Below are 25589 nucleotides of genomic sequence, written 5' to 3'. Positions count from 1 at the left end.
TTTTCATGTCGGTCAAATCATAGTCTAGAAAAAGAAGAATATGGAAATGAAGAAGCTGGTAAATCGTTGTTGATTAATAATGAAGTTGACCCGTAAATGTTAACTACATTCTGTTATAATTGCTCCTTAAATACATACGTACGTTCTCTATATTTACAGAAATGTAAAGAATCCTTAACGAGAATATATGTTGCATTGTAACATTAATACAGATAATTTATAACGATATATCAATGCAAGGATGACAATTCGTACGTTTCTTTAACCTCTTTGACTCGTTACACTCGGTTCTGGAAATCGCTCGAGATCTCGATCCACTTTTGTGAACACGATGCCCCTACTCTGTTACCTTTCCCTCTCGAGTACGCTCGGTCGTGGCAAACGTTCGCGATGAATTTGCAAATCGAATTGACTCGCGTTTCATATCGGGAGTAGGTCGGCGTTCGCGTGACAACGTAACGCAACCTCGAGAATTCACGGAATTCGCGGTGGAAAACTGTTTCTCTCTCTTGAATAGAATTCAATTCTATATATGTATATGTATTCCATATTACATTTCATCTCGTTGCAACCCTTCTGCTATATATATGTAGCATTATTATATATATATTAACATAATACATACTTTAGTACAGGTTCGGCAACATCATGAATTCAAACGTTCTACAACACTACTACAGAGATATATAATATTTTTCTTATCGGAAAATATGTATCACGAAATTCAATCGTGGTAACCTCGCACTCGAGATTCATCTAACATACAACGATACAACATACACGATCCGTATTTTTGTTAATTTCCATACGCATTCGCAGTAGCTTAGAATCCAAACATATTTATAATCATATAACTTTTGTTCGTAACGACTTTATGCATTTTCCACGAGCAAACAACAATTATACAATGATCAACGAGCTTTAGCATATTTTGTAGCGATATAAGTAAACGATATATACGTTCTATGATATATCTCTATAGATATGTCCTACCTATAGCTAATATATTATACGCGCGCGTGTATGTATGGATTGTGTATTGTCTACATAGAATTATTAGAAGAAAGAACGTGTAATATACGAGTTTGGTTCCTACGTTTCTATATTTTAATTCGTTTAATACCTATCATAAACACGCACAACGGACAAAAAGGAATCGACTTGATCGTCGGAAAGCATTACACGTACAGAAAAAGGAAGCACAAACATTTTCTTGTTAGAGTTTTCCGCCGCGAACTCACATAAAGTTTATCGTGTAATTTGCAAATTCGTTGAACGCTGTTGACTCATCTTTCGATAATTATAGTTCTGTTTTGGTTTGAATATATTTCCTCCAGGTCGGAGGAATATTTCTCTTTGGTTACTGGCGAATAATCTATCATAGAGCACAACGAAAATACTCGTCAGCGGATCGATCTGACGAGTATCATGCATCGTGCGAAAGAACGTGTCGAAATTCGGTCTTTATCCTAATTCGTTAAACACAAACTCGCGAATCTCCAATCCTTAAGGCATTACATGCTTCGTAAGTATGCTTATGTAAAGGGTAATCAAACCACTTCTCATGGTCGATTCAATGCTAATTCAGAATTCGATCTAATGTAATTTCGAGAACTCTTCATCGTGCCTGCTCGCCATTATCGCATGGTTTCCCTGCAGCCATTCAGGGAATCCAAAGCAGGCGGTTCTCCGAGTGAATAATTTTTTTCTTTCTTTAGGAAATTGATACTCTTTGAAACATCGACAATGACTCGAGCGATTGAAATTTCGCATAGTTTGCTTTTCACGATAGGACAGCATCCCAATCTTGGGCATCGTGCGTTTAAGCTATACACGTGTTCGTTATATCGATGTATTTTTGCCTCGGTGCCTCGATCAATTCGACGTAAGTGTAATTTATCGACGTTAGCTACGTATCATCGACGTATACGATTCTCTTGAACGCACACACTTATTCTTACGATTTAATATTACGTGTATATACAGTTTGCGCTAGACAAAGGGATACATAATAATGCTTTGCCTATCTAAATTTCTCGGAACGTTATTAACATAGAGATTTTCCGTATTACATTTAACTCGTTGTTCCATCTTCAAGAATGTAGAGAACGAAATGCACGCCGCTATCCTGTGTTCAGAAATATCCGTCCATTTACTGTTCCTCTTCCTCATTCTGGTACGTTACGTAGCGCACAGACGACTTTTCGCCAATTATCAACGACTAGAAGGTAATATACATCATTAATACGACGATCGAACAAGCTTTCAATTACGAATTTTTGAACAAATAGAAGCAAGAACTTTCGTCTTACCTTCTGTTCCTCTTTCGTTGGTGGCGCCCGCAAAAAGTACATCAGTGGAGCATAAATAAAGTTCAAAATGGCAATGCCAAATAACATCCATTCAAAGCCAATACTGTTGACTAACGTACCACTCAAAGCAGGTCCTGGTAATGAACGATTAATAATCAGAACATTATAAGTATCACGGTTTTTTTGAAATTTAATTAAAAATTAAAATTTCACTGAAAAGTTTGTCGCATGTTTAAAATTTGAATGCAAACGAATGTTTAAACGATGATTGGAATGGAAATCCGCGTAAACTAAAGTATTTGAAGAATCTGCAAATTGGTGTTCTATCAGATTTAAAAAAAAGAAAGGAATAACAAGAAAGAAGTAGTAAAGATTACTGATGTGCTATATAAGTGGTTCGATTTGTTTCCTGACAATGACGCCACATTGGCGTCACGCGCAAATTATTATTATTATTATTATTATTAAAAATCATCGGAAAAATTGATAAGCTTAACGAAAATTTATCAGTCGTAGTAGAACGATACACGACTTCGTTCCGCTGTCAACCTGTTAATCACGTATCTAGGTTATGAAATAAAAAAATGTAAAATGTAAAGTTAATTTACTTGGCACCTAGCATTTGGCATTCGATGCCCCCAGACTATCAGTATATGTTGTCATTATTTTAAGATTTTCAACTAGAAGGATCAATATGTATTGTCAATACAATATTGTCAATATTTATTGACAAATAGTATCTTGGTTGAGAATCTTACAATATTGACAATATTATTGATTAGGCTCAATTATCAAGCGAATTTTTCACATATACACGTACCAACGGCAAAACCTAAACAAAACGCAACATCTCCGATAGCATATACACTTCCATAGACAGCGGTATGTCGTATGTCGACTAAGTAACCCAATTCCGGCATCATCGAACTATCCACCATTCCAATAGCGAATCCCAAGCCTGCGTTAGGTACGATCAGATGATGGATACTTTTAGCCAGCGGTATCTGCGAATGTGAGAAAACGAATCGCATCATTGTTTAATTGAAAATAATAATAAAAAAAAAAAAATGTCGTGCTCTATAGAATGACGATGATTCATGTTGGTCCATACAAGTAAAATAAGAAAAAATGAAATACTTACGCACATCAAGCAAATGCCGATCACGACTAGCCCGATCAATGCAGCTAACCACCTATAATAAAAAGAAAGAGATATTGGTAGATATACGAGAAAATAGTTCGAATAGAACGAATTGAAAATAAGTAAATTGCGGATATTTATAAATTTATTGTATAAATTTAAAGCATAAAAAAAACAGAATGTATATATTATACAGAAGTATGTAAATTTATTTTTATTTTCGTAGGTAAAATGAATCTCTAATTGGGTTTCATTTCTCTAATTACGTTCTTAAAAAACTGAATTTGCATAAATATTCACGGTTTACAAATACGAGAGAAACTTATTACGAAAAGAGAAAAAAATATAAAAATTAATTAAGCCGCCCGAACAGGGACTCGAACCCTGGACCCTCAGATTAAAAGTCTGATGCTCTACCGACTGAGCTATCCAGGCGATAGTAATCACGTGTTTACTTATCCACTGCTAGCAGAATTAAATTTTTACAAAATATAAAATATTCAAAATGTCTGACATTTACTGATGAATATTAAAAGGAGGGCTTAGAGAAGAAGATATTTGTAATAACATCTACTAACCTGCCCATTCTATGTCCGAGTGGTCCGAAAAGATTAGTACCGATCAGATAACTAATGCTTGCCGGTAGAAACGCAGCACCTTGCTCCCATCTACTCGCATCCATCGTGTCCATCATCCAGATAGGAAGACTGGGTTCTAGCATTGCGATACCCATATTGGCGAATGTAATAGCACCTGAAAAATAGATTGGTCATTGGCAATTGAAAGGGTAATAATATGTGTTGATCTAAAGTGGAACAAATGCAGTTTAGCGGATGAAAGAATTCTATAAAATCGTATTTGATAAGAATAATGAATAAATACAACATACACGACAATATGATGAAAAATATCTGGTACAAAAGTTGCTAACACGCGCATATACAACTAAATTACTTGGTAACTGTAAACTTTCTTTTCCTAGCTACTATATATAGATCAACGAATAAACAGATCGATATAATGTGTTTGGTGTAAACCTATAATACTTAATATTCCGTATATTGGTTAGGTTTCTCGCCCTTATTGAAGATTTCATTTTTTCAGGTTGGTGGATGGAAAAATAATAGGTACCAGCAGCTAAAGAGATGTAAGGATCGGTGACCAGAGATTTGAGAGACGGTGGTTCCGCTTCAGTGTACACGACAGACGGTTGAAGCACCAGAAGTTGCAGAACTGGAAATGGTATTATACAAAGTACAATCGATAAATGTAAGATAGAATGGAAGTAAATGGCGCGTAAGAAAAAGATGAACATGGAGAAATACTCACTTCCATCGCCAAGGGCCAATGCCGAAAGTACTAAGAATGGAGCAGATTTTCCGACATATTCGTACATCGCGCCGCCAAATGGAGGCCCGATGAGAACACCAAGAGCCAATCCACCGAGTGCAATACCCATCGCGTTACCACGTTCCTTGTCGTCTTGGTATCTTTCGGCCAACATTCCCATACCTGTAAATTAATCGAACGGTCGATCGAAATTCGAACAGAATGAAGTCCAACTATATTTCTCTAATGTTAAAAAATATCTTCGGTTTGGACAAAATACGGAAGAGATCTTATTTCTTGTTGTCCTGTCAAACATCTCTTTAAAACACGATAAATTTCTTTATTTGCTAGAGTGAAAGCAAGGTTAAAGTATAAATAGGGGATTGTAATAGGGTTAATAATACTCATAAAAAGACATTTAATACATTCGCTCTGCTGGCATAATACATTCGAGACCGGTGATTTTGAATAAAACTCATCCGAATGACCGAAATCTTTTTTACATTTGTAATAAAAAGCAAGTGAAGCTAATCAATGTAGAAATAAAAAAAAAACACATGTTAGACAATTTTTATTTAAAAGTATGTCATGGCATACACGGTACGTCATCGATCATCCGTAATAATTTTGATGGATGACTATGTAATATGCTATATATGTCATCCGAATAAAATAGCGTTTTAAAAATTGCATCTCAAAACAAAAAAAAAAAAAAAGAAATACGCAGAAGAAGATAAGATAATAATATTTAGTTCAAGGATTGGAAAACTATATAATATGTATATAATAGGTAGAAACATTATTTATACTTGTAACTGTCTGAGAATTGACCAAAGAGACTGATGACATACATGCGTCGTCGTCGGTCATTGCGGCGAGATACATCTGTCTCGAATGTATTAATTGATCTTCTTCATCATTCTCGACCCCATTGATACGTATTCAATATTCATACATGGGTTGCTTCTCACGAACGAAACGTTAGACACGTGCTTCGTATTTATCGGATTTACCTGAAACGCTGGAACACGAAGAGCCGATTCCCTGAAGCGCCCTCGCTAAGAAAAGAATTCCGTAGCTTCGTCCAAACGCAAATATTAGTGTAGAAAGGAACATAATGATGAAGCCAGTGAACATGGGTATGCTATAACCGATTCTGGAAAGAAACACAATGGTGTGGTCAAATCAGACAAATAACGAGTTCGTTTCTGTACCTTGACACGCTAGAAATACACGTGAAACTGCTTTCACATTTTTATTTCGAGTAATAATCGAATAGATAAGTGGAAGAACCATATACAGATCCAACTTAAGTCATGTAAAATTAATGTTGTTTGTTTAGATATCTAGAAAATTAGAAAAATCATTAGAGAAGAATATAATGGTATGCAATTTTTTGAAATTTTTAGACGAGTGAAAAAACACTTAATCCCATTGCAAATGATAATAGAACAAAATAATAAACAAAAACAATAATAATCTTATATAAAAGGAACAAACGAACATATTATACAACTTAATATACATACATATACAGCGTACATTATGTATGTACTCGCTTACTTGTGGGTAAGCGGACCGACGATTGGATTTGCCAGCAATTGAACAAAAGCCTTGGAAGCGAACATTAAACCAACAGCAGTCGTTTCTTGCAGCAACTCGCGATGTCGTTGCGCCTTTTCATCCGGATCTTCCGTTGCCGAATTTATTTCGCCGCTATTCGTACTCTCTAGGACAAACGCGAGCCAATAGCGATTAATCATGGTATACTAATCGTATTACAGATTTTCTGCATTCATCACATGGAGATTTTCCATCGAAGATAATTTCTCGCAAACAAACAGAATATTCAAGTAAATTATATTCCTTCGAAATAAAAATTCGATAGTTGTAGATAAATATTTTTTCGAACACAACGAAACATTGGCACGCTCTGAAGCGAGTGTAAGAGGGTCACAATATCACGAAATTATTTACTCTTACCAAGCAAACCGCTCGACTCGATGCTAGAAGGCGTGCTCACGTAAAGAACTTCCAATTGAGAATCATTCGATTTGGTCACAGCACAAGGACATTTCGGCGTAGTTGTTACACTCGAACTCGTAGACGTGATGATATTACCGCTCGTTGGTTGATCACCGGTGAATGTTCGACGGGAACCACCCTCATTCAGATGCTGGCTCAAGGTTGCGTTAGGATGCTTGATGTCGTATAGAAACTCCGGTATAATGGGCACTGCAGCACAATCATTGGAAACGTACAGAGCATAAGACAAAGATAGAATGGAGAAGACAAAGTCTATTTAGTACCAGCAAAGAATCTATTCGATAAAATAATTCTACAGTACAATACTAAATTAAAATTCAGAACGCGTGTATGTTCTGGATTCTGTGACGAGGTGTTCCGCTGTTGCATGTAACAGCTCGGGGGTGTAACTCAGTGGTAGAGTGTCTGCTTCGCATGCTGAAAGTCCTGGGTTCAAATCCCAGCACCTCCAACAACCAGAGCGTTATCAATTTTTTTTTTTTTTTTGTTTTAATTTCTCATCGCGTAAGTCGGACTTGTAAATTCGCGATGCTCCAATTCCAAACTTCGTGACGTCTCAAAACTCTCGTAAGTCGGAACGTCTTCCTTTTTTCTAATTAAATGGTACCTTTGTCAGGGAACAAGATCTTAACAAATTCGTTTTCAGAAAATGAAATTATTTGTTGGTGAATCTGTCCAACGTACCGAGGTCTCCGTGTATGAATACGCGCGCGCGCGTGTGTATGTTTTGTCCTTCGTAAGTATCAGAACACCTGCTGCTCTCGTGTGGAGCGCGATAATTGACACACATTGTTAGAGACATAATTAATTCATCGAAGTTTAATATTTGTACAAGGTAATTATCGAATCGTTGGAAGCTTGTAAAAACACATCGAATGGTTATAAAAATAATTCGCAAGAAATTCAGAGAAACATTCCTCGATGAATTTAACGAGTACATAAAAATGTTCGAAGCGAGACCATATAAAAACACTTGCGATTGTTAGCGATGCTACGAAAGAAATGATCGGTGGTAAACTGATAAACTGTTACTTCCTAAGGGGAAAAGGAAATGGTAATAAGAAATCAGAAACGAAAGTACGGTGTTAAAAGGGCGACGAAGGTTCACGATCGTTTTATCCATCGGAAGCGCGTTTCCATAATTTGTTAGCGCGCGTGAGAGCGCTGGGGAGCTGTTTCGTATACGCTACATAAATGTATGACCACTTATCTGGATTGCCGGAACGTCGTCAGCCGTCCCCTCGCGTATATTTCCTGGCAGCTTCTAGCTTTCCGAGCGAAGAATCGTATGGGGGTCATATAGACGCGTGCCTCGTGAATTAAACATCTTTCGAGGGCACGATAAAAGAAAGCCAGCTCTCCACCTCTACTTGACCACTATCGGTCAAGAGTAAAAAAGTTAAACAACTGGAAAACCCGAGTAACCATTCGCTAACGTCCTATCCATTTTTTAACTATTTCCTTCGATTTTATTTCCCACATTTTATTTCCTATATTTTATTCCCTGTATTTTATTTCCTATATTTTATATCCTGTACTTTCTTCGACAGCTAAAACCACATAAATAACGCGCTCTCCCTTTGGTTAAGAACTTGATCGTGGACATTTTGGTCGAACGAAAACTCGAACATGATCGCGAGTCTGAGAATCTAGCAAGCTAAAAGAGTTAAGATTAAATAATTCAAGAGTAAATAATTCAAGAATTCAAGAATTCAAGAATATAATTCAAGAATAAATAATTCAAACGAGAAACATTCGTGTGAATTTACTTCGGCATTTTCGGGGCTCTTTTGCTTTTATCAGATAATTTATTGATTAATATTATTAGTCAAACGACGAGTTACAAATCGTAGATTATGGATTCCTTTTTTCGTACTTTTACGGAGAGAACTAAGGAAATGAAATTTACATAGTAATTTGTTTCGTTTACTGAAAATTATGACGAGAGTACACCACTTTGAATATTTTATATATCTTTGCGGATCATATACATTTTCTGGGTTTCTGCATCTTTAAATTTGTCATAAATATATGAAAATTTGCAGTTTACTAATGACATTAGTTCGAGTACAGTTTGTTACTAGTTTTCGACCAATGAATGTGCATCTTAGGAATCACGCGTAATTCATGAATTTGCCCGCAAAACTAGAACTTCTGACTAAGTATACGTAAAGCAAACTTATCGCTAGACTGCGAATTCGAAGAGGTAGAAATGCATTTATAGTACTTGGCAGGCGAGACAAATCTTTGCTTAAATATTAGATATAGGTTCTTTATATTAAGTTCTTCTATATAATTAACGCGTAATTGTATTTGTAACACCGTAAGCGTTAACGGGTAAACCATAACACGTACAAGCTCTATGAAATAATACCGTAACAAGAAGCTACAATATTCGCTGAGTAACCAAAGGACCGAAGGAGTAGTTTGATGACATTTCTCTACAGAAACCACCTACAAACCCGTACAGTTTCAAGAACATTAGAATTTTTGAGTTATTAAAGTTGTTTTGTAAAAAATCTACAAATCTGAATAGTTAGCATAAACTATATTTCAATTAAAATGTATCTATGACTTACGATCTTTGGCATATTGTTGAAATGTTAATGTGAGAGATAAGATTATTAGTCTAATTTTAAACATGAGATTATCGTTTTGACTTTAAGCTACAATGTAATTAGTTTGTCCTTAAGCATCGGTACATATCGTTTGTCTACCGAATAGTGTTGATCGATAGTTTTTTTTTTTTTTAATCGACGTTCAATTGACATGGAATAAATCACCCAAAGGATATCAATGTATTCATAGAAAGAGGAATTAACCGAAATAGTTACAGTAAGTGATTAATAATGGTTAAAAATTATATACGTAATTATAGGCAAATTTAGATTTTTATGAATATAACTAAAGAAATAAAAATAGAAAGAAACAATAGAGATTTCTTTCATCTTCTAAATCTAAATCTCTTATAATGAATACCTTATATTGGATATCTTTTTCATAAAAATATAAAAATCCACAGTCTATTATTGATAATAACAAGATAGTAATAGATAATAGAATATTTTTTAAAGCAGTCGAAGAAATTGATTAATCAATTGATGAAATGAATCGAAAATCCATGTTGCAAATCCATGCTACTCACCAACCGTGGTCAGAAGCATATTGTCTAAGAGCAGAGCGATGGCAACAATTATGAGAACCAGCTTTCGCGATTCTCGACATCGTTGCAACCAGCCGCTCCATTCTCCACCACCCATCCTTCTTCTATGAGTCACTCGTCTTGGTTCGTTGGATAATCTGCAAAAAAAAAAGAAAATAGATAAAAAATAAAACTATTTGAACAATTGGAAAATTAAAAAGGAAGTTATTTATACGCTGTGAAATACGCGCTAATGCCAATTACAAGTTATCATTACTGTTCTATCTTTACTTTTACTAAACGCTTGAAACCTCAATGGAAATTCATCTCCACTTACACGAATACATTTAAACGTTTATAAATTATGTTGTTAACTTCATCATAGATAATTTTCTGCTGTCCATTATTACCTATTACGTAGGTGGAAGGAATACGGCGGGGGCGTAAAATCGGTCAGTGGTTAAAGTTTCCAACTTTCGACAAAAGCGTTGAGTAGGGTCACCGATTGATCTAGCCGCTAATTATGACCCCACGCTTAGGGCTGTATTCCGCATGCCAGTTTTTCTAAATCGACTTCTTCCGCTTGAACAGTTCAACGGCGAGTAATAAAATCGGAACTTCCAGAAGTTAGAATTATAACTGCCCTCCTTTACAACAAGACAATTTTTTTTAAATTACAAAGGATGAAGTAATCCTGAATTTACAAACAGTTTTGTACGAGGCTCGTTATGGTCAACAGGCCCGTAATATATCCAATTGTTGCCATTGTTGCCAAAAGCTGTAAACCTTTAACCATTGGACCGAATATACGATCTGCCTTCTACCTCCCTTCGAATATGTTTCGTTTCTGTCGAATTAACTGCAACATAGAAAAATCGAAATTTGTGGGGTTCATAGCTACGAATGGAACGTGGGTATTTATGCATTTATCAGAAATTCAAAATTGCAAAAATGCATACAATACATAAAATATGTAGAGATGTATAAAATACGCCAAGTATATTACTCGTTATAATGTTTAATGGGCAAAAAAAGCGAAGAATAAAAATAAATAAAACTGCAAGTGCTGAAATTAAAAAAAGTTTTGTAGAAAATAACGTCAACGTTATTTGCAGAAAATATTATTTAGTGATAAAAGATAAGAGAACTTATTTGTTACATGTACTATATATCACTTTACGATATTTTTATTTCAATGTTTCAGACACCTGTTAACTAACGATAAAATTTTACATTTTATACTTTGGGAACGAACGGTTTTGTATTTTAAGAAAGGATGTAGATCCCATTATGTAGTTTTCTTAAAAACGCTGTAAGTGCCAGTACAGATTTTCTTATTTAATGGGATAATTGAAGTAGATTTATCTACGTACATGTTTAAGTACGAGGAAAGGGGCTCGCTGGCGCATGGCACTTAGAGTTTAATCTAGAAAACTGATCATTAGACAGCGGATCTTTATGCGAGTTCGTGTTTTTCTGAATATAATTTAAAAAAATAGGACTTGCACAATTGCTTTACCTACCAAGTATTATAAAAACTACTGTATCTTGAATATTTTATATACTTTCCCGTATATATGTACGTATGTTATGTACCTACATTCTGTGCAATTTTGTACCTTCAAATTTCCTATAAATACACAAAAATCCGCAGTCCAAATTATGCAACGTGTACATCTTATACACCTATCACATACGAAATACTAACAAGTGTATGAATTATTACCACAATACTTCTCTCCGTATTCACTGATATTGGCTTTCATATAAACAACCTTTTTAAGGAAAAAGAAATTCTTTTTTAAAAATGGCACTTACGGCCTCTTTTACTTCTTTCACTCTTAGAATCTCTGCTAGAGTTTTATCTCTTCAGTTGTGCCCATAATAAAAACCTCCACTCCATTTAATACAAAACAAAGGATTTACTAAAATTTCTTTTTTTATTATTATTTAATTTGTACTTTACAATTTGTCCAGCTGGATATTCGGTAAATTTTTCTAGCTATTTACTAAAATATAGGCAAAAGAAGGTTTGTGAAGCTTTCGAAAAAGTCGTACATAAAGAAATCGCGTCGAAGTTGTATTTAAGTTACAGCAAAGTCATGTCGAAGAAAGATGTCGACCGAGTAAACTAATTAGTGGACCAAAGGTGTCGTTGTGTATGTGTATATGTGTGTGCAATCAATGGCAAGTCCTTTTAGCTACGTTTATTCGTTCCATTCCATTGTTCAGCACGTTTCCTCGAAAGATCTTCGAGCCTCATCGAGCGTCGAAAACGCTAAAATCAGGTTTCGTTTCTCTCCGTTCGGAGATTCGTCGATTTACGCGGCGAAAGGAACTTCCTATCGAAAATGGGACAGTAGAAAGTGGTAGAAATAGGAAAATCTTTGAGAAAGGGCATTTGCTGGCTCGTGATTCGAACTTCCGGCACTCGAGGTACTCTTTGTCGAGTACAAATTTTACGCATTCGACGATCGAATGGAATTTCCACAGTTTCAACTCGTGTCTTTTATAGATTCTACTTTTATAGATTAAAAAATTGACATTAATCAACGTGTACTTTAGGGTGTGGGCGATATTAGACATTAAAACAACGAAGAAAGTTTCTGCAGAGAAATGTCGTTTGCGGCGTATTTTTCAACTTATTTTTACGCTTTAAAATACACTGACAATTGCGTAGTCCGATAAATCAGCCGATGAACCTTCCTCTTTGTTTCATTCACGCTTCGTGTTTCTCATTCTGAAGCAAATGAACGTATAATATGCAAGTATGGTATAGAGGATGTAGCATAAGCAATGTATTAGTTTTATACTGCAGAAGATTTAAAATACTTTATAAAATTTATAAATGACTCGGAAATATCGTCTTTTCAATCTAAAGTAAAAAATCTATGGGACCAAAAACTTTTCCACATCTCTGTACACTGGCGACTAATAATCGAATGTAAGTTCGCGTTAGCAGCAGAAAGAAAATCTTTTTCGATTCATTTATATCGTTTAATTTACCGAATGTCCAGCTGGACAAATTGTAAAGTACAAATTAAATAATAAAAAAAAAAAATGTATATCGTTTTTAGGAAAAGAAAGTAATTTACGTACTCTTCGACCTATGTGTAAGGCTCCCGATAGCTATACGTCTATTTCGAAAATCTGGAATAATTTCTCTCTGAAACACGATCAAAATCGTTCGATGCTTGGGCTATAGAATTAACGGCATTAATTGGTCGCTTTTAACGGTATCTCCCATGAACTGTCGCGCAACCATTCCACAGGCGATGCCCTCGCCGCTCCTCTTTTATTCGTAATAACTCGATTACTCGATGCTTTTAGCTCGGCTAATTTTCGCACGCTCCCCGTGAATAGGAAACCATTAAGGCCGTCTAAAGCGGTACCTGGCAACGATTCCTACCACTTCCCTCCTTGTCACCTCATTAAAAGGCGCTTTCTCGATTTCTCTTTTTTCCACGAAAGGGCACAAAGAAGAATCCGCGAAGCAATCTGCAGAAACTCGTGCAGTCGATAGATCACCGACCAACCGAAAAGGAAGAAAAAAGAAAAAAGAAAAGAAGAACTCTATTCGGATATAGAACCCGTCGTCTTCGAGAGGGTTGCTGGCGCGAGATAAGCCTCCTTTGGCTTTCGTTCGCTTCTTTCAGCGTAATGTACACACCTCTCCATCATTCGATGTTCAATCGTTTATCCGTCTAGTCCACCTGGTTGTCCCTTCGGATAATTTCGTATAATAGATAATTCGGAATTTCGTCGTACGCTGTTCTCCATAAATATTTAGATATTTCTAAATTATCGTAAGTTTACCGTGGCTGCAAAATGTATTTGGATATTTTCAAATTATTGAAAATTTACCGTCGCTGCAAAGAATAATTGTATACCAGTGCATTCGTTAGAGCATTTCGTAAGTTTCGTATTATTTGTTTAAGTAGAATATACCTTTACACGAGGAAAAGTGAAGAACACTTTATTAAAAAATTAAGATCCGGTTTTTTTTATTTATTTCATTTGTACATTACAATTTGTCCAGTTGGACATTTGGTAAATGATTAAGATACGTGCATATGCCTTTTGTAGTCACTGTATAAAGAAAGTTAGAAAAATTTACCGAATGTCCAGCTGGACAAATCGTAAAATACAAATTAAATAATAAAAAAAAAAAGAACTGTATAAGGCACGTATACTTCACGTTAGAGTAATATTTGGAAAATTTTCTTATCGCGTATAGTCACTAAATATCACAAATTATTCTATAGGCAATGTCTTCTCTTATTTGTCTAAGATAATAATTCTTAAATAATTAATTCCTGTAGTTAAGCATCCTAATATTTATGAACGAGGATGTACATATGACATTTCTGTTGGACAATGAGTGTGAGCCCAATGAAGTTTGCTCGGGTGCACACTCAATTTCTTAACAATAATGAAACAACATCAATAACAAATTGACGAGGACGCATACAGAGAAATCACGTTTTACGAACTTCCTGCGTAGCGCGAGTGCACAACAACTGTCACGAGGCGGAAAATCTCTGCCGTTTTGCGTCTTTCAGCAAGGGAAGGTAGGTAAGAAACAATAAAGAGACGGTAGAGATAAAGAATAGGAAGGTAAAGCGAAAATTTGGAAGGCCTGTTGGTGCGTCTACTCGGATCTGGTGGCCAAATGTGCAATGTTGATTTTAACAGAACGAGCAAACCGTCGAAAGAGATCGGAGGAAGGGAAGAAGGTTGCAAGTATCTGGAAGAAAGAAACTTCGGCGGAGAAGAATTTTCTGTCTATTGGCAAGGGACATGATGATAATAACATAGTCACGCTATAATAGTCCCGAAAATGTAATACCTACGGACTGAACTAACTGAACTCAATACCTTATCAATGGTCAAAGAAGAAATCGGCAGATACGCAAAAAAGTACGAGGAAAGAATGTCAACACATTCAAGCCAGCTGGCTGCTGAAACGAGAAAAACCCCAATAAAAAGAGGACTAAAAAAGTAGCACCCCACTAACCTCACTAAAGAAATAAAATAGACAAACTCAAAGATGGTATCCAGCTGGGGGTAGCTATCTACATGCTATTTAGCAATAAAATTACAAAAATTTATCAAATGTCCTGCTGGACAAATTGTTAAGTGCAAATTAAATAAATAAACAAATAAAAAAAACCAATACCATCGAACAATAGGGTGTGTATCGACATATATATGTGGAAAACGGTTAGTTCTCTTCACTACTTTCTTCGCGTGGATATGCATATTCGCGAAAACGAAACAAAAGTGGATGAAACGAAATGAAGAGAATAGATTCTACACGAGAAAAGGCAGAATCTCGTAAGAACGAAAAGCCGGTAAAGACTTCTCGCAGGTAGAGACGGAACTGCTCGCGGTCATTCTTCGTCGTAATTACCGAACAGATAAGAGAATGAAACACGACGGAAAGAGAGGAAAGCAAAGTATGGGAGCCAACCAAAGTGGTAAGAGAAAAATCTTCTTCGGTCTTTTCCGAGAATAATGCACGCACCCAGGGGACCCGGCTTTCAGGAAAATGCTGATTGCTTCTCTCTCCATCCCCGTCCACCACCCGCCACGCCCGGCTGTCATCCCTCCCCTGTTAACTCTTCGCGATTTCTCCTTGCCAATTCTTTTCTTCCCTCCGATACTCTCGCTTCTTTATACTATTCTTTGCCTTAGATATCTGTTTATCACTTGGTTTCTTCCTTCATTTGCCAGAACACAGGCGCGCACATCCTTGTCTTATCAATATTTCGCTCGACCCTGTACACGGTCATCCCTAAACCGCATATCTATTCGTCTAGAATGACATACATATATGCATGTCTCCGCTACCTCCATAAATATTTGGACATTGTACATTTGGTAACTACTACTCTGACCATTTCGTTTCATTTAATTTCGTTTCATCTTGGCGAATATGTTATGTCAACAAGGTAGTAAGAAGAGTTCACGAAACTCGTTTTCTCGATAAATAATATCTGCGTAATTCCACTATCCTTTATATCTGTTTGGACACTCTGCGCTTGAAAAATCTTCTTTTCACTTTTTTTCACGTTTCCATTAACTTTGTTTTATATTGGCGAATATATACAGCGACTACGAAAAGTACTTGTGCATACACATTGTTTTTTTTACTTTTTTTTTTCTACATTTTTTTTTCTACATTTAATTTTCACAGTATCGATCTTTCGTACTATATTCCTATATCGTATTTCTATTTTACATTTACTTATTATATCTTTTTTCTATTTTGTATTTCTGTAATCGTGCGAAGACGCTACTAAATACCACGAAATTTAATATTCCCCAAGCCTAATTAATTAGTACATTAGAAATACCAGGATAAATACAACGGTGCACAAGTAGCCGTAGCCTGTTGTATTACTGGCTATTGTTTTCACTTCGTTTCATCCAATTTCGCTTCATCGTATCAAGAAGGTATCGAATACAGTTAACGACACCTGTTTCCCCGATAGATGTATATGCACCTCTGTGTTATATAGATCGAAAGACGGTCCGTTGCAATGGTTAATCGAGCTCGAATTGAATTTTCGAGAAGTCATACCGCGTGCAACCGCGGACGCCTGGAATCGATGCCTGAAGTACAACGCGTTATCGACGAGAATCTAGATGCTGTCGAAAGGGTTTGACATGGTAGTGGCTTTGCGATTGACAGTTTAGTTGGCTTCGCGTTGATGAAGTGACTGTGGAACCAGCAACTCGTCCGACCTCGTTATCCCGTTTCGATGAACGCGTACGCGCTTCCACGCTGCTCCTTCACCACCATCAACCTCTGCGCCACTCGACCACCCTTTTTTTCACACCCCTGTTCCCGACCTGAACTTAATCGACACCGGACCTCTCCCCATCCCCACTTTCACCCCTATTCTGCCTCTCATCTCGTCTCACCTATTCTTACACGCGTTTTCTCTTTTCGCTCGTGCTCGTGCATCGACTCGACGCACATTGTGAGTGATTATACAGTGACTCGCGAAAATATTTGAACGCATATGTGGAAACATTTTATGGATATATCTCATGTCTGTTGCTTGAAACTCCTTCGAATTTCCTTAGAACTGTAACGAAACACGACTATCACGATTTTATTGGATGAAGCTAATTTGAAAATATATGCCTGTAGGAGTTATATGCCATTTATTGTGAACATATAGCTCGTAGATATTGCTAAAGTATTTAGACAATTATCCGTTGTATCAATTATTCGTTGTATTAATTAGCTACAATATTTAGCGAGGCTATTTTAATACCACTATTCATGCTGTGCCTGCATTAAATGGTCTTGTCACTATTATATTTATATTCGGATTGGTTTTACCAATATAAAATTGTACAAATTTTAGTAATATAAAATTGTGCAAATTGTACCAACGTACATCTCGTTATATCGTTAATGAAACTTTAAAGTATCACAGTCCTTGCTGCGCTCTAATTTTCTAGCAAATATATGTTTGTAATAAATGTTATACTATAATTATACTATGATAAAAATTTACAAATTTGACCAATATAAAACAGTACAGATTTTACCAATATAAAATTGTACAAATTATACCAATATACATAATTGTGTTAGTCGTAACGTTAATTAATTTTCAAAATTTCCTACAACGTAGTGACGTATTCATAAAAATGTTCCACGGTAACTGTTGGAATATGTACTTTTACGAGTCATTCCTACAGCGAGAAAGGCGAGTTAATAGAAAAATCATGTCGACCGTCAACCAGCTCGATTTATCTTACGTTCATGCCAGACTCGTACGTTTTATTCGCCTCTACAGACTGCTCCTTCGATTCCCGATTCTTTTTCACGAACCACGAGTCATGGTAGAACTGACTAGCGAAAGACGTATAACGTAATAGAGTATAGAGGATACGCACGGTAACCGGCTAACGAAAATCGTTTCCTTTCCAAGAGACCCAGTCAGATCGGATTTCCGACAGGCGAACCCTTTGCACGCGCCGCGGTAACTCCTCCTCTCTCGTAAAGTTAGTTTCCACTTTGAGAAGCAATTAGTACTGCTGCTGCTGGTGCTGCTGCTGCTGGTGCTGCTGCAGACCGAACAACCGGAATAGCACAGTTCCGTCGAATGAATAGCTCGATCGTATCTTCCAGACAACTTAATAACGCGACTCTCGCAGCCAACAGAGAGAATTACTTGAGTAGGACGCGATTAATCGCGACGAATGTAATCGACTTTCCTCGAACCGTATTACGTTAACTATCTTTTCAAATCTTGCCGAGGCAGATCTGACACAACTGGGAAAAGAAATTTTCTGGATGAAAAAAAAAAAAAAAAGAAAAGAGTAGATGGAAATCAAGGAGGATGAAAGACGAGGGCGCGAGGAGACGCGTTTAAAAGGCAAACTGTTGCTTCGCGCCTCAACAAGTTGGCCGACCGAGGAAGCGATTAGCCGACAGATCGATTCACGGCTCCGTCTTCGACACACGGATAGAAACTACAGTAATCCTGTCACACCTTCTTTTCCTTTTTTTTTTTTTCCTCCCTTCTTACACTCACGTTTCGTCGAGCTTTATCATCTGCTGTTAGGTTGTTAGGCTTCGTACTTTACGTTCCTTTACGAACCGTAATTGAGAATACGTAATTTTCGACTAATTAAGAAAGCACTTGAAGCACATTATGTCTGTAGCACATTTTGGTCAAAGTTGAATCGATTCTTTGAAGGTCTAGTCCGTATATAGTATACATAACGTGAAAAGTGCTGTGATCACTAGAATCAAGTCAGATTGTGGTATTGCACGTGAATTTAAATTAGGTAGGATAAATATCTGTTTGAAATTGTCACGTATATTTCTACGTTACTTGCAGAAATTAAAAGTCGCAAGAAAGTTGCTTTTTTTCGCTATATTTATTTATTTTAGCAAACGCTCGAAAGGTTAATTGCAAAGTATGGTTCTACGGTTCTTGTCAATCGTTTCGGTACACACAGGTTGATAATTCGTAAACAGAAGACGATGTAATGTTGAACACAAGAGGCACAGGTGTTTGAAATTTACTCGACAAAGGCCTAACGCACAGTTTGCATAAAGAAAAAAAGAATACTGAAATAAGAATGGAATATATCACTGTGTCCTGGGCAATTATTCCGCTGGTTGTTTCAATGGAACAACAGCCTACGGCACAAGAGATTTATCAGAACTTACCAAATACCGTGTATCATTTAAAAACCATTCTTTCATAGCAAAATGTGCTAAATGTACTTTACACCGATATCCGAGATTTCCATTGAATCGTAAAACACAACATAAATATCTGCCTACTATGTTTCACAAATTACTTTACTCTTCTTTTGTACCTAATGTGTCTTCTTCTTTTCGCCAATGTTCGCGGAGGAAGTCGCACGCTGTACTGAGATTACATGTACACAAATGGTTGACCGTTTACACTGCTTACGCTCAAAGTGAGCGAAACCTCGCGTATAGTGGATGTTTATGCATACAAAGTGAAAGATAGAGGAGAGCAAGAGACGAGAAAGACGATCGTTAAGCCGGAATAACGAGCTTAGACCGAGTGTCGAGACGATCTACATAGAACGCTCGCCGCCACAGCTGCATTTACTGCGAGTTTCGAAAATCATTGCACCCTGTTGATAGACAATGACCGGTGATCGGGAATTTTCCGATTGAAAATATGGCTTCTTTGATAACAATATCTGTACAATACACTTTCAGACCGTTTCCATACACAGGAAGAATATAGTATGACAGAGGAGAGGAAAGAGAAACAGTGCGTGTGAGGAGGAAAAATGATTCTGTTGTCTGGAGTCTAGGATAGTGTGTGTATCTACCGATCTTTTTTGACATTTATTTTCGCGACTTATTACTGTTATGACAAATAAAGAAACCCTAATTGATAGATATTTTTTAATGGAATATAATTGATCTTTTTTTAACGCATATTACTGTTCATAAACATGTACTCGGCCACTTCGGTCAATTTGTAGTAACATTATCTGAAATTTTATAGAGGTAAATGTGCAAACGAGGCATTAGTATAATGACAAAAAAAACACTTTCTGTCTTTTTATGAAATTAGTATATTATAAATTCAAATCAGCCGTTGGAAGACAGCAGTGATATATTTTACTACCTATTTAATATTAGTGACTGCGCTAACACCAACTTATAATCCATAAATTATCGGCTCTAACGATAAACCGCTTATCGATCAGCAAAGTAGTTCCACAAGGATAGGCAATTGAAAATGCTAATTTTATTATTGAACACTGGTTCTCGAAAAATAATTCGGTTGCGTCATAATATTCTATCGCACGTAGGTATAATAACTATAAAAACTGAAATCCTTGCAATTCGGCATTTAGCCGTAACTTCATAATTAAAATACAGTATAACAAAAATAAACAGCTGTCTTTTGAACTTTTTTATTTTGAATACTAATATATGTATGTGTAATACGTAAACTGCGGTATTTGTGCGTTTATGTGAAACGCAAATATGCAAAAATGCATAATGAGATCGTACACGAATGCTAAATATAAAAATATCAAAAGTGAAGTACTGTCATTCAATGGGAATTCCTTACGCGTATTTGAAAGGATATGAAATTGCGATAACGACGGCAATTTATTTTCAAATGATACACGTAACATACGATGTAATTAAAACGGATGAACGCTAAAAATATTCGTCTAAACAAGCGGCGATTTATTCTCGTTTAGCATATCTAATATAGGATGGAATATTAAATAGTATTAAAATAAATAAATACTAGCAATGTTTAATTGAAACAAATTACAGTAATTTATTTTTATACTTAATTTATGTAACATACGATGTAGCAATATTAAAATAGATAAATGTTGAAAATCTACGACTAAGAAAGAATCACGTCGATTTATGTTTATTTAAATTGTATATGTAACGTATCTACAACGTGGCCACCTTAAAATATGATAAATAAATGTTAAAAATCCAATAGAAAATAACCGTGACGATTGCTTAGAGAATAATTTGCACTCCACGGGTTCAATACTCATCGTAATGAACGTAGTACACGTAGAGCGCACTATGGGCACACGACTCATCGAAACAATCAAATTACGAATACGCATCTATATCCCAGACATTTTTGCTCTCGTGGGGATGTTACAGGGTGGGATATCGTGAATCAGCAATAGGGGAAATGAAAAAGGAAGATGTGGAAGTGGCGAGACTCGACTGAAGGAATACGATTGAAGGCAAACAGGAACGCGAAATAAAATTACGGCTGTGACGTCATTTAAACGAATTTACGATATCCTCGGATACGTATTACGAAACTCATCGGCCGTCTCGCTATCTTTGCATCGTATGAAAGGGCGCAGCGACCGGCTTGCCTTTTCAATCGATACAAACTCTAACAAACCGTCATAAATAGGCAGATTGTGAAGACGTGAAATTACTAACGGGGCAAAGGGAATGTGAGAAAGACAAATGGAGAAAGAAAGAGAGAAAAGTAAAGGAAAGAAAAGAAACCGAGAAGGAAATGAAAAGTAAAGAAGACAAAAAGAAGGGAGAGCGGAGAAACTGCTTTCTCCGTTACGGCGAGACGCCTCTGTAGACAGACAAATTGCAAAAATAAGAATTATTAACGGAAAGAGAAATGAAATCACGGGGAAAAATAAAAAAAAGAAGAAATGGAAGAAGGTAAAAAGGGAAGAAAAGAGGGAACTGTGAGAGAAAGAGACAGATGTAGAGAGAGAGGTAAAGGATAGAAAAGGCGAGGAAAAGAAAGAACAGAAAAACTGCCTTCTACGCTACGGCGAGACATCTCGGTAGACAGGAAAATTGCAAAAATAAGAATTATTAAAAAGAAAGAGAAATGAAATAATTAGGAAGAAGAAAAAAAGAGAAATGGAGGAAGAAAAAAACGGGGAAAAAAGAAAGAGACCGAGAGAGACGAAGGACAGAAAAGGCGAGGAAAAGGAAGAGCGGAGAGTGAGTTCGAAGGAGAAACTGCCTTCTCGGTTACGGCGAGTCTGGCGATCGAGTAATCGCATTATACCTGGTAATTACAAGACCGCTCGCAGTGCTACGAGACAAGCCTGTAGCTCGAGCAAAGTACCGAGCAGGGTTATGCAGATTGCTTTATAACCTTGTTACCGATCTATTAACCTCGCGAGCTTGATACCGGAAACTGTTTTTCTTCCGAACCGTTATCAAAAACGTCTCGTTTTTGCCAAATATCTAGAAATACGATGCTCCAATCCGAAAGAATATCGGCTAAATTCTCAGGCAGTACGATTAATATTTGTTCCTTACGTTTTAATTTTAATCGTTATCGTCGTAGCCGACGAAGTAAAATGTCAAAGCAGAGAACGAAGATTTCACAACCGTGCGGTCGAATCTGAAGCCAAACCTGCGTGAGACACACGGAAATGAGGGTACAGCCTGGAGTGTGAATCGAAACCGAGCTTTAAACTCGACTAGAGCCTCGATCAGAATGCTACGCGACCCCGAGCAATCGCGAGAAACAGGCGAGACAAACGGAAATTTAACCAGAAAAAGGAAAAGCCGTGCACTTGTCTTGTTTTATCGAAAGAGTAGAAAAAGGAGGAATACGAATCGAACACGAATCTGATCTTTTCTCTTGTCATTGATTGTCGTTCGGAGGAGAAGCAGGGCGTCGACGATCAAAATTCTTGCTCGTCCTTCTCCTCCTTCTCCTTTTTTCCTGTTCATTTATCGATCCACTGGTTCGCGATCGTCACTCTGCTTTTATCTAAACTTTCGCGAACCTAAACTCTTGCGGAACGAACAACGTGTCGATCGTCGTTCTCATTCGCGATCAGTTGCCACTCTGTTTTTATCGAAATCTTCGGAAGTCTAAGTTACTGTAAAAGGAACAATGCGTCGATCGTTGCCTTCGTCGTCATTTTTAAATCATTGTATCGTATATATCGTAAAACGTTATACAGTGGCGTACAAAAGAAAGTTTGAAGTTCATGCTTGTGTATAACAACTACGTTACATTAATGACATATTTGTGGTACTGAACATTTTTCACCATATTGATGACAGCATCTGTATTATATCTATTCATCGTTTAATCGTTCTTGTTTATAATAACTCCATTTTCTAAAATGATGCTTTCCTTCGAGCTTTCTTTTCTCCTCCACTGCATGCACAGAGAAACAAAAACGAAAACGAAACTGAAAAGAGAAACGATCGAGAGAAACGCGAAAGAGACTATATGGAAGAAAATATCGATGTCTCACTGCAAAAATATCGTATGCCCGCTTCTTGTCAAATTTAAGCTTTTACATGCAGGAAAATAGTTCCTCACCGATTTCTTTACGCTGTACAGAAATCGCATTTATATCTACTTGATAAATATTTTTGTTTACTACACTTACTGTACATAACGATATTCTCCATGATCATGTTCCGCCTTTGTCATTTTCTATTCAGTAAAGAATTCGCGACATTGTACAATTTGCAACCAATTTTACAATATCATCGACGAGAACAAATGCAACAACGCAGAGAGTATCCGTTTAACTTATTTTTCTCGAAAATGCTAAAGATGGACGCACGATAGTTACGCCGCAAGCCATCGATATTATGGAAAACGATGAGTGAAATTTCTTACCTATGGCGTTGAAGATGGATCGGTAGGGCAAAGTCGATCAAACGTGCGAGCACACGATAGAGAAGTCGGCCCCTCGGAATTGATGAATCGCTGGTGAACGAGACGTCGAGCCGGTTAGCGTGGAGTAGCCGTGCTTCCAGGTGGAAGCGTCGCGGCCGATTGAGAGTGACGATGGTGGCGAGGGTGCATCTCACCCCGATTTTTCCGGCTCGGGGCTCGGTCGCACTCTCTGCCCACCGTCGTCCGCATTCGCTTTCGCGTTCGCGTTCGCGATCGCGGCCACGTCCACGTTCGCGCCTCTGCCACTTCTTTACCCGTCACCTCTCTTCTCGATCCTCGAAGATCCAAAGTCCTTTCGGTCGGACGCGAAAGCGCATGGTCCATAGTGCCTCCGGAAGCCCCCACTGTTCTCCTTCGCTCCCGCCCCTTTAACGCTCCTCTTCGCCCTGTTTCGAACGCTTCCGCGTTAACCCTGTCCCTACCCACACACCTCATTCATCCCTCCTTCGAAACCTACGGTTCTCCTCGCCGCCGTCGCTTCTCCGACTTGTCATTCCATCCTTTCTTCATCCACTTTTTAATACTAGTTATCCTACTATTCATTTACAGTAGTTTAGTCTTTTTCTTTTCATTTCATTCCTTTTTTTTTTTCAGTATCTTACCTTCGATCGTATCCTTCTTTATTCTTTAATCGTACTGGTTGCTATTTCGTTACCTTTGCTTTTTTCCTTTCCTCTTCATTATTCTTTTTCTTCCTTCTTTTGTCTATATTTTACCGATTGCATTATCTTTCTTCACTTTTCAATTACGCTAGTTATTATATAGCGTTTGTTAGGTGTTCTTATTTTTTCCATTCCATTCTTCCGAGTATCTTGGTGATTTATGTTTCTTTTCGTTCTCATCGATCGCGATCCGATTCTACGTATGCACACCCTTGCGCCGTTTCTAAACCTACGCACCAAGTATATGTATATGCGTGTGTACGTATCGATGATTGTCGTTCGCTAGAAAATCGCCTTAACGTGTCGATCCGAAGTAGAACCGAAATCGCGTAGCCACCGAAAGTTTTTTTTCTTTTTTCTTAACACGTTACGCGTTGGCGTCATCCGCCTGTGGGAGTCACTGTATAGTCATCTGTCATCAGCACCCTCAACGTGTTAAACTGGTAAGCCGCTAAGCCATCGTTCCAGGGGAATATGTGTTCTGATGAAATGTCCTTCTGAAGAATAAAATATCCAAAAACCAAGATTCGCACTCTTATAAGAATCTATTGGGCTGACAACTAAGTGATTGCGATTTTGACATTAGGTGGTATTGATAAAATCTGCAATCATTTAGTTGCCAACCCAATATCGTACGTATGTACATTGTGTATGCACTATACACACATTATATTTGGCTATTTCGCCCTATCGAGTTTGTCAGAACGTGTATTCTTATAAGCAGACTGCGAATGTTCGTGCAATTTCACATTTTTACGAATACGTATAACTAAAGAAACGAAACACCACAAGATGGACTTGTCTCTACCCTCGAATCTACCCTGTGTATTTTATATACTTTCGCGATAGTATGCATATCCTGTGCTCAAGCTTGCACAAAAATCCGCGGTCTACTTACGAGTATGTGCATTTCAGTTTTCAGATGCTTGGTCCGTCTGAATGATAATTTGTCAGGCCACGTGTCTGCTGTAGTTCGTGTAATTGTTCTGCGCGGTTTCAACGACTCGCGTGAAAGAAGAGAAAGCTGGACATCGGAAAAACAAGAGAGAAAAGTTATGATATTAGCGTATTAATGGTTGTGACTGAAAATAAAGGCAGACGGCGAGAAACTCGTAATGAGAAGAATCGAAGGCATCGAGGGGGAAAGACGAGGTATTCGCCGAGAGAACGCTATTAAGATTAAGATGCAAGGGGTGTGATAGAGGAATGGAAAAGCGGATAGTGGACGATGGGAATGCGGGCCGA

At 37.2% G+C, this 25589-nt stretch overlaps 1 protein-coding gene, 1 long non-coding RNA gene and 2 other non-coding genes across 5 annotated transcripts; 2 read left to right on the top strand and 2 right to left on the bottom strand.

Moving 5' to 3' along the window:
- Positions 1–99: 99 nt before the first annotated feature.
- Vmat (Vesicular monoamine transporter) lies at positions 100–23770 on the bottom strand. 2 transcript variants are annotated; one of them, XM_072009810.1, is made up of 12 exons: positions 23623–23765; positions 9974–10128; positions 6766–7017; positions 6346–6511; positions 5796–5938; positions 4783–4965; positions 4585–4686; positions 4032–4206; positions 3454–3505; positions 3133–3316; positions 2313–2446; positions 100–2221 (listed from the first exon to the last, which is right to left on the bottom strand). In XM_072009810.1, the coding sequence occupies exons 2-12, from the start codon at positions 10086–10088 to the stop codon at positions 2153–2155; spliced, it is 1575 nt and encodes a 524-aa protein (XP_071865911.1). In that variant the 5' UTR covers positions 10089–10128; positions 23623–23765; the 3' UTR covers positions 100–2152. The 2 variants fall into 2 exon arrangements, with proteins under 2 accessions (XP_071865911.1, XP_071865910.1); XM_072009809.1 differs by having other exon boundaries at positions 4585–4965; positions 23623–23770.
- Positions 1763–4759, top strand: LOC139990522 (uncharacterized). The gene is made up of 4 exons (XR_011800575.1): positions 1763–1885; positions 3396–3530; positions 3680–4410; positions 4558–4759. It is a non-coding gene; the product is annotated as an uncharacterized lncRNA (long non-coding RNA).
- Trnak-uuu (transfer RNA lysine (anticodon UUU)) lies at positions 3816–3888 on the bottom strand. The gene has a single exon. It is a non-coding gene; the product is annotated as a tRNA-Lys (tRNA).
- Trnaa-cgc (transfer RNA alanine (anticodon CGC)) lies at positions 7208–7279 on the top strand. The gene has a single exon. It is a non-coding gene; the product is annotated as a tRNA-Ala (tRNA).
- Positions 23771–25589: the final 1819 nt, after the last annotated feature.

This window comes from Bombus fervidus, chromosome 9 (assembly GCF_041682495.2).
Source record: "Bombus fervidus isolate BK054 chromosome 9, iyBomFerv1, whole genome shotgun sequence".
Lineage (NCBI taxonomy): Eukaryota > Metazoa > Arthropoda > Insecta > Hymenoptera > Apidae > Bombus > Bombus fervidus.
The sequence above is the reverse complement of the archived record's forward strand: the minus strand, read 5'-3'. Positions and strand labels throughout refer to the sequence as shown.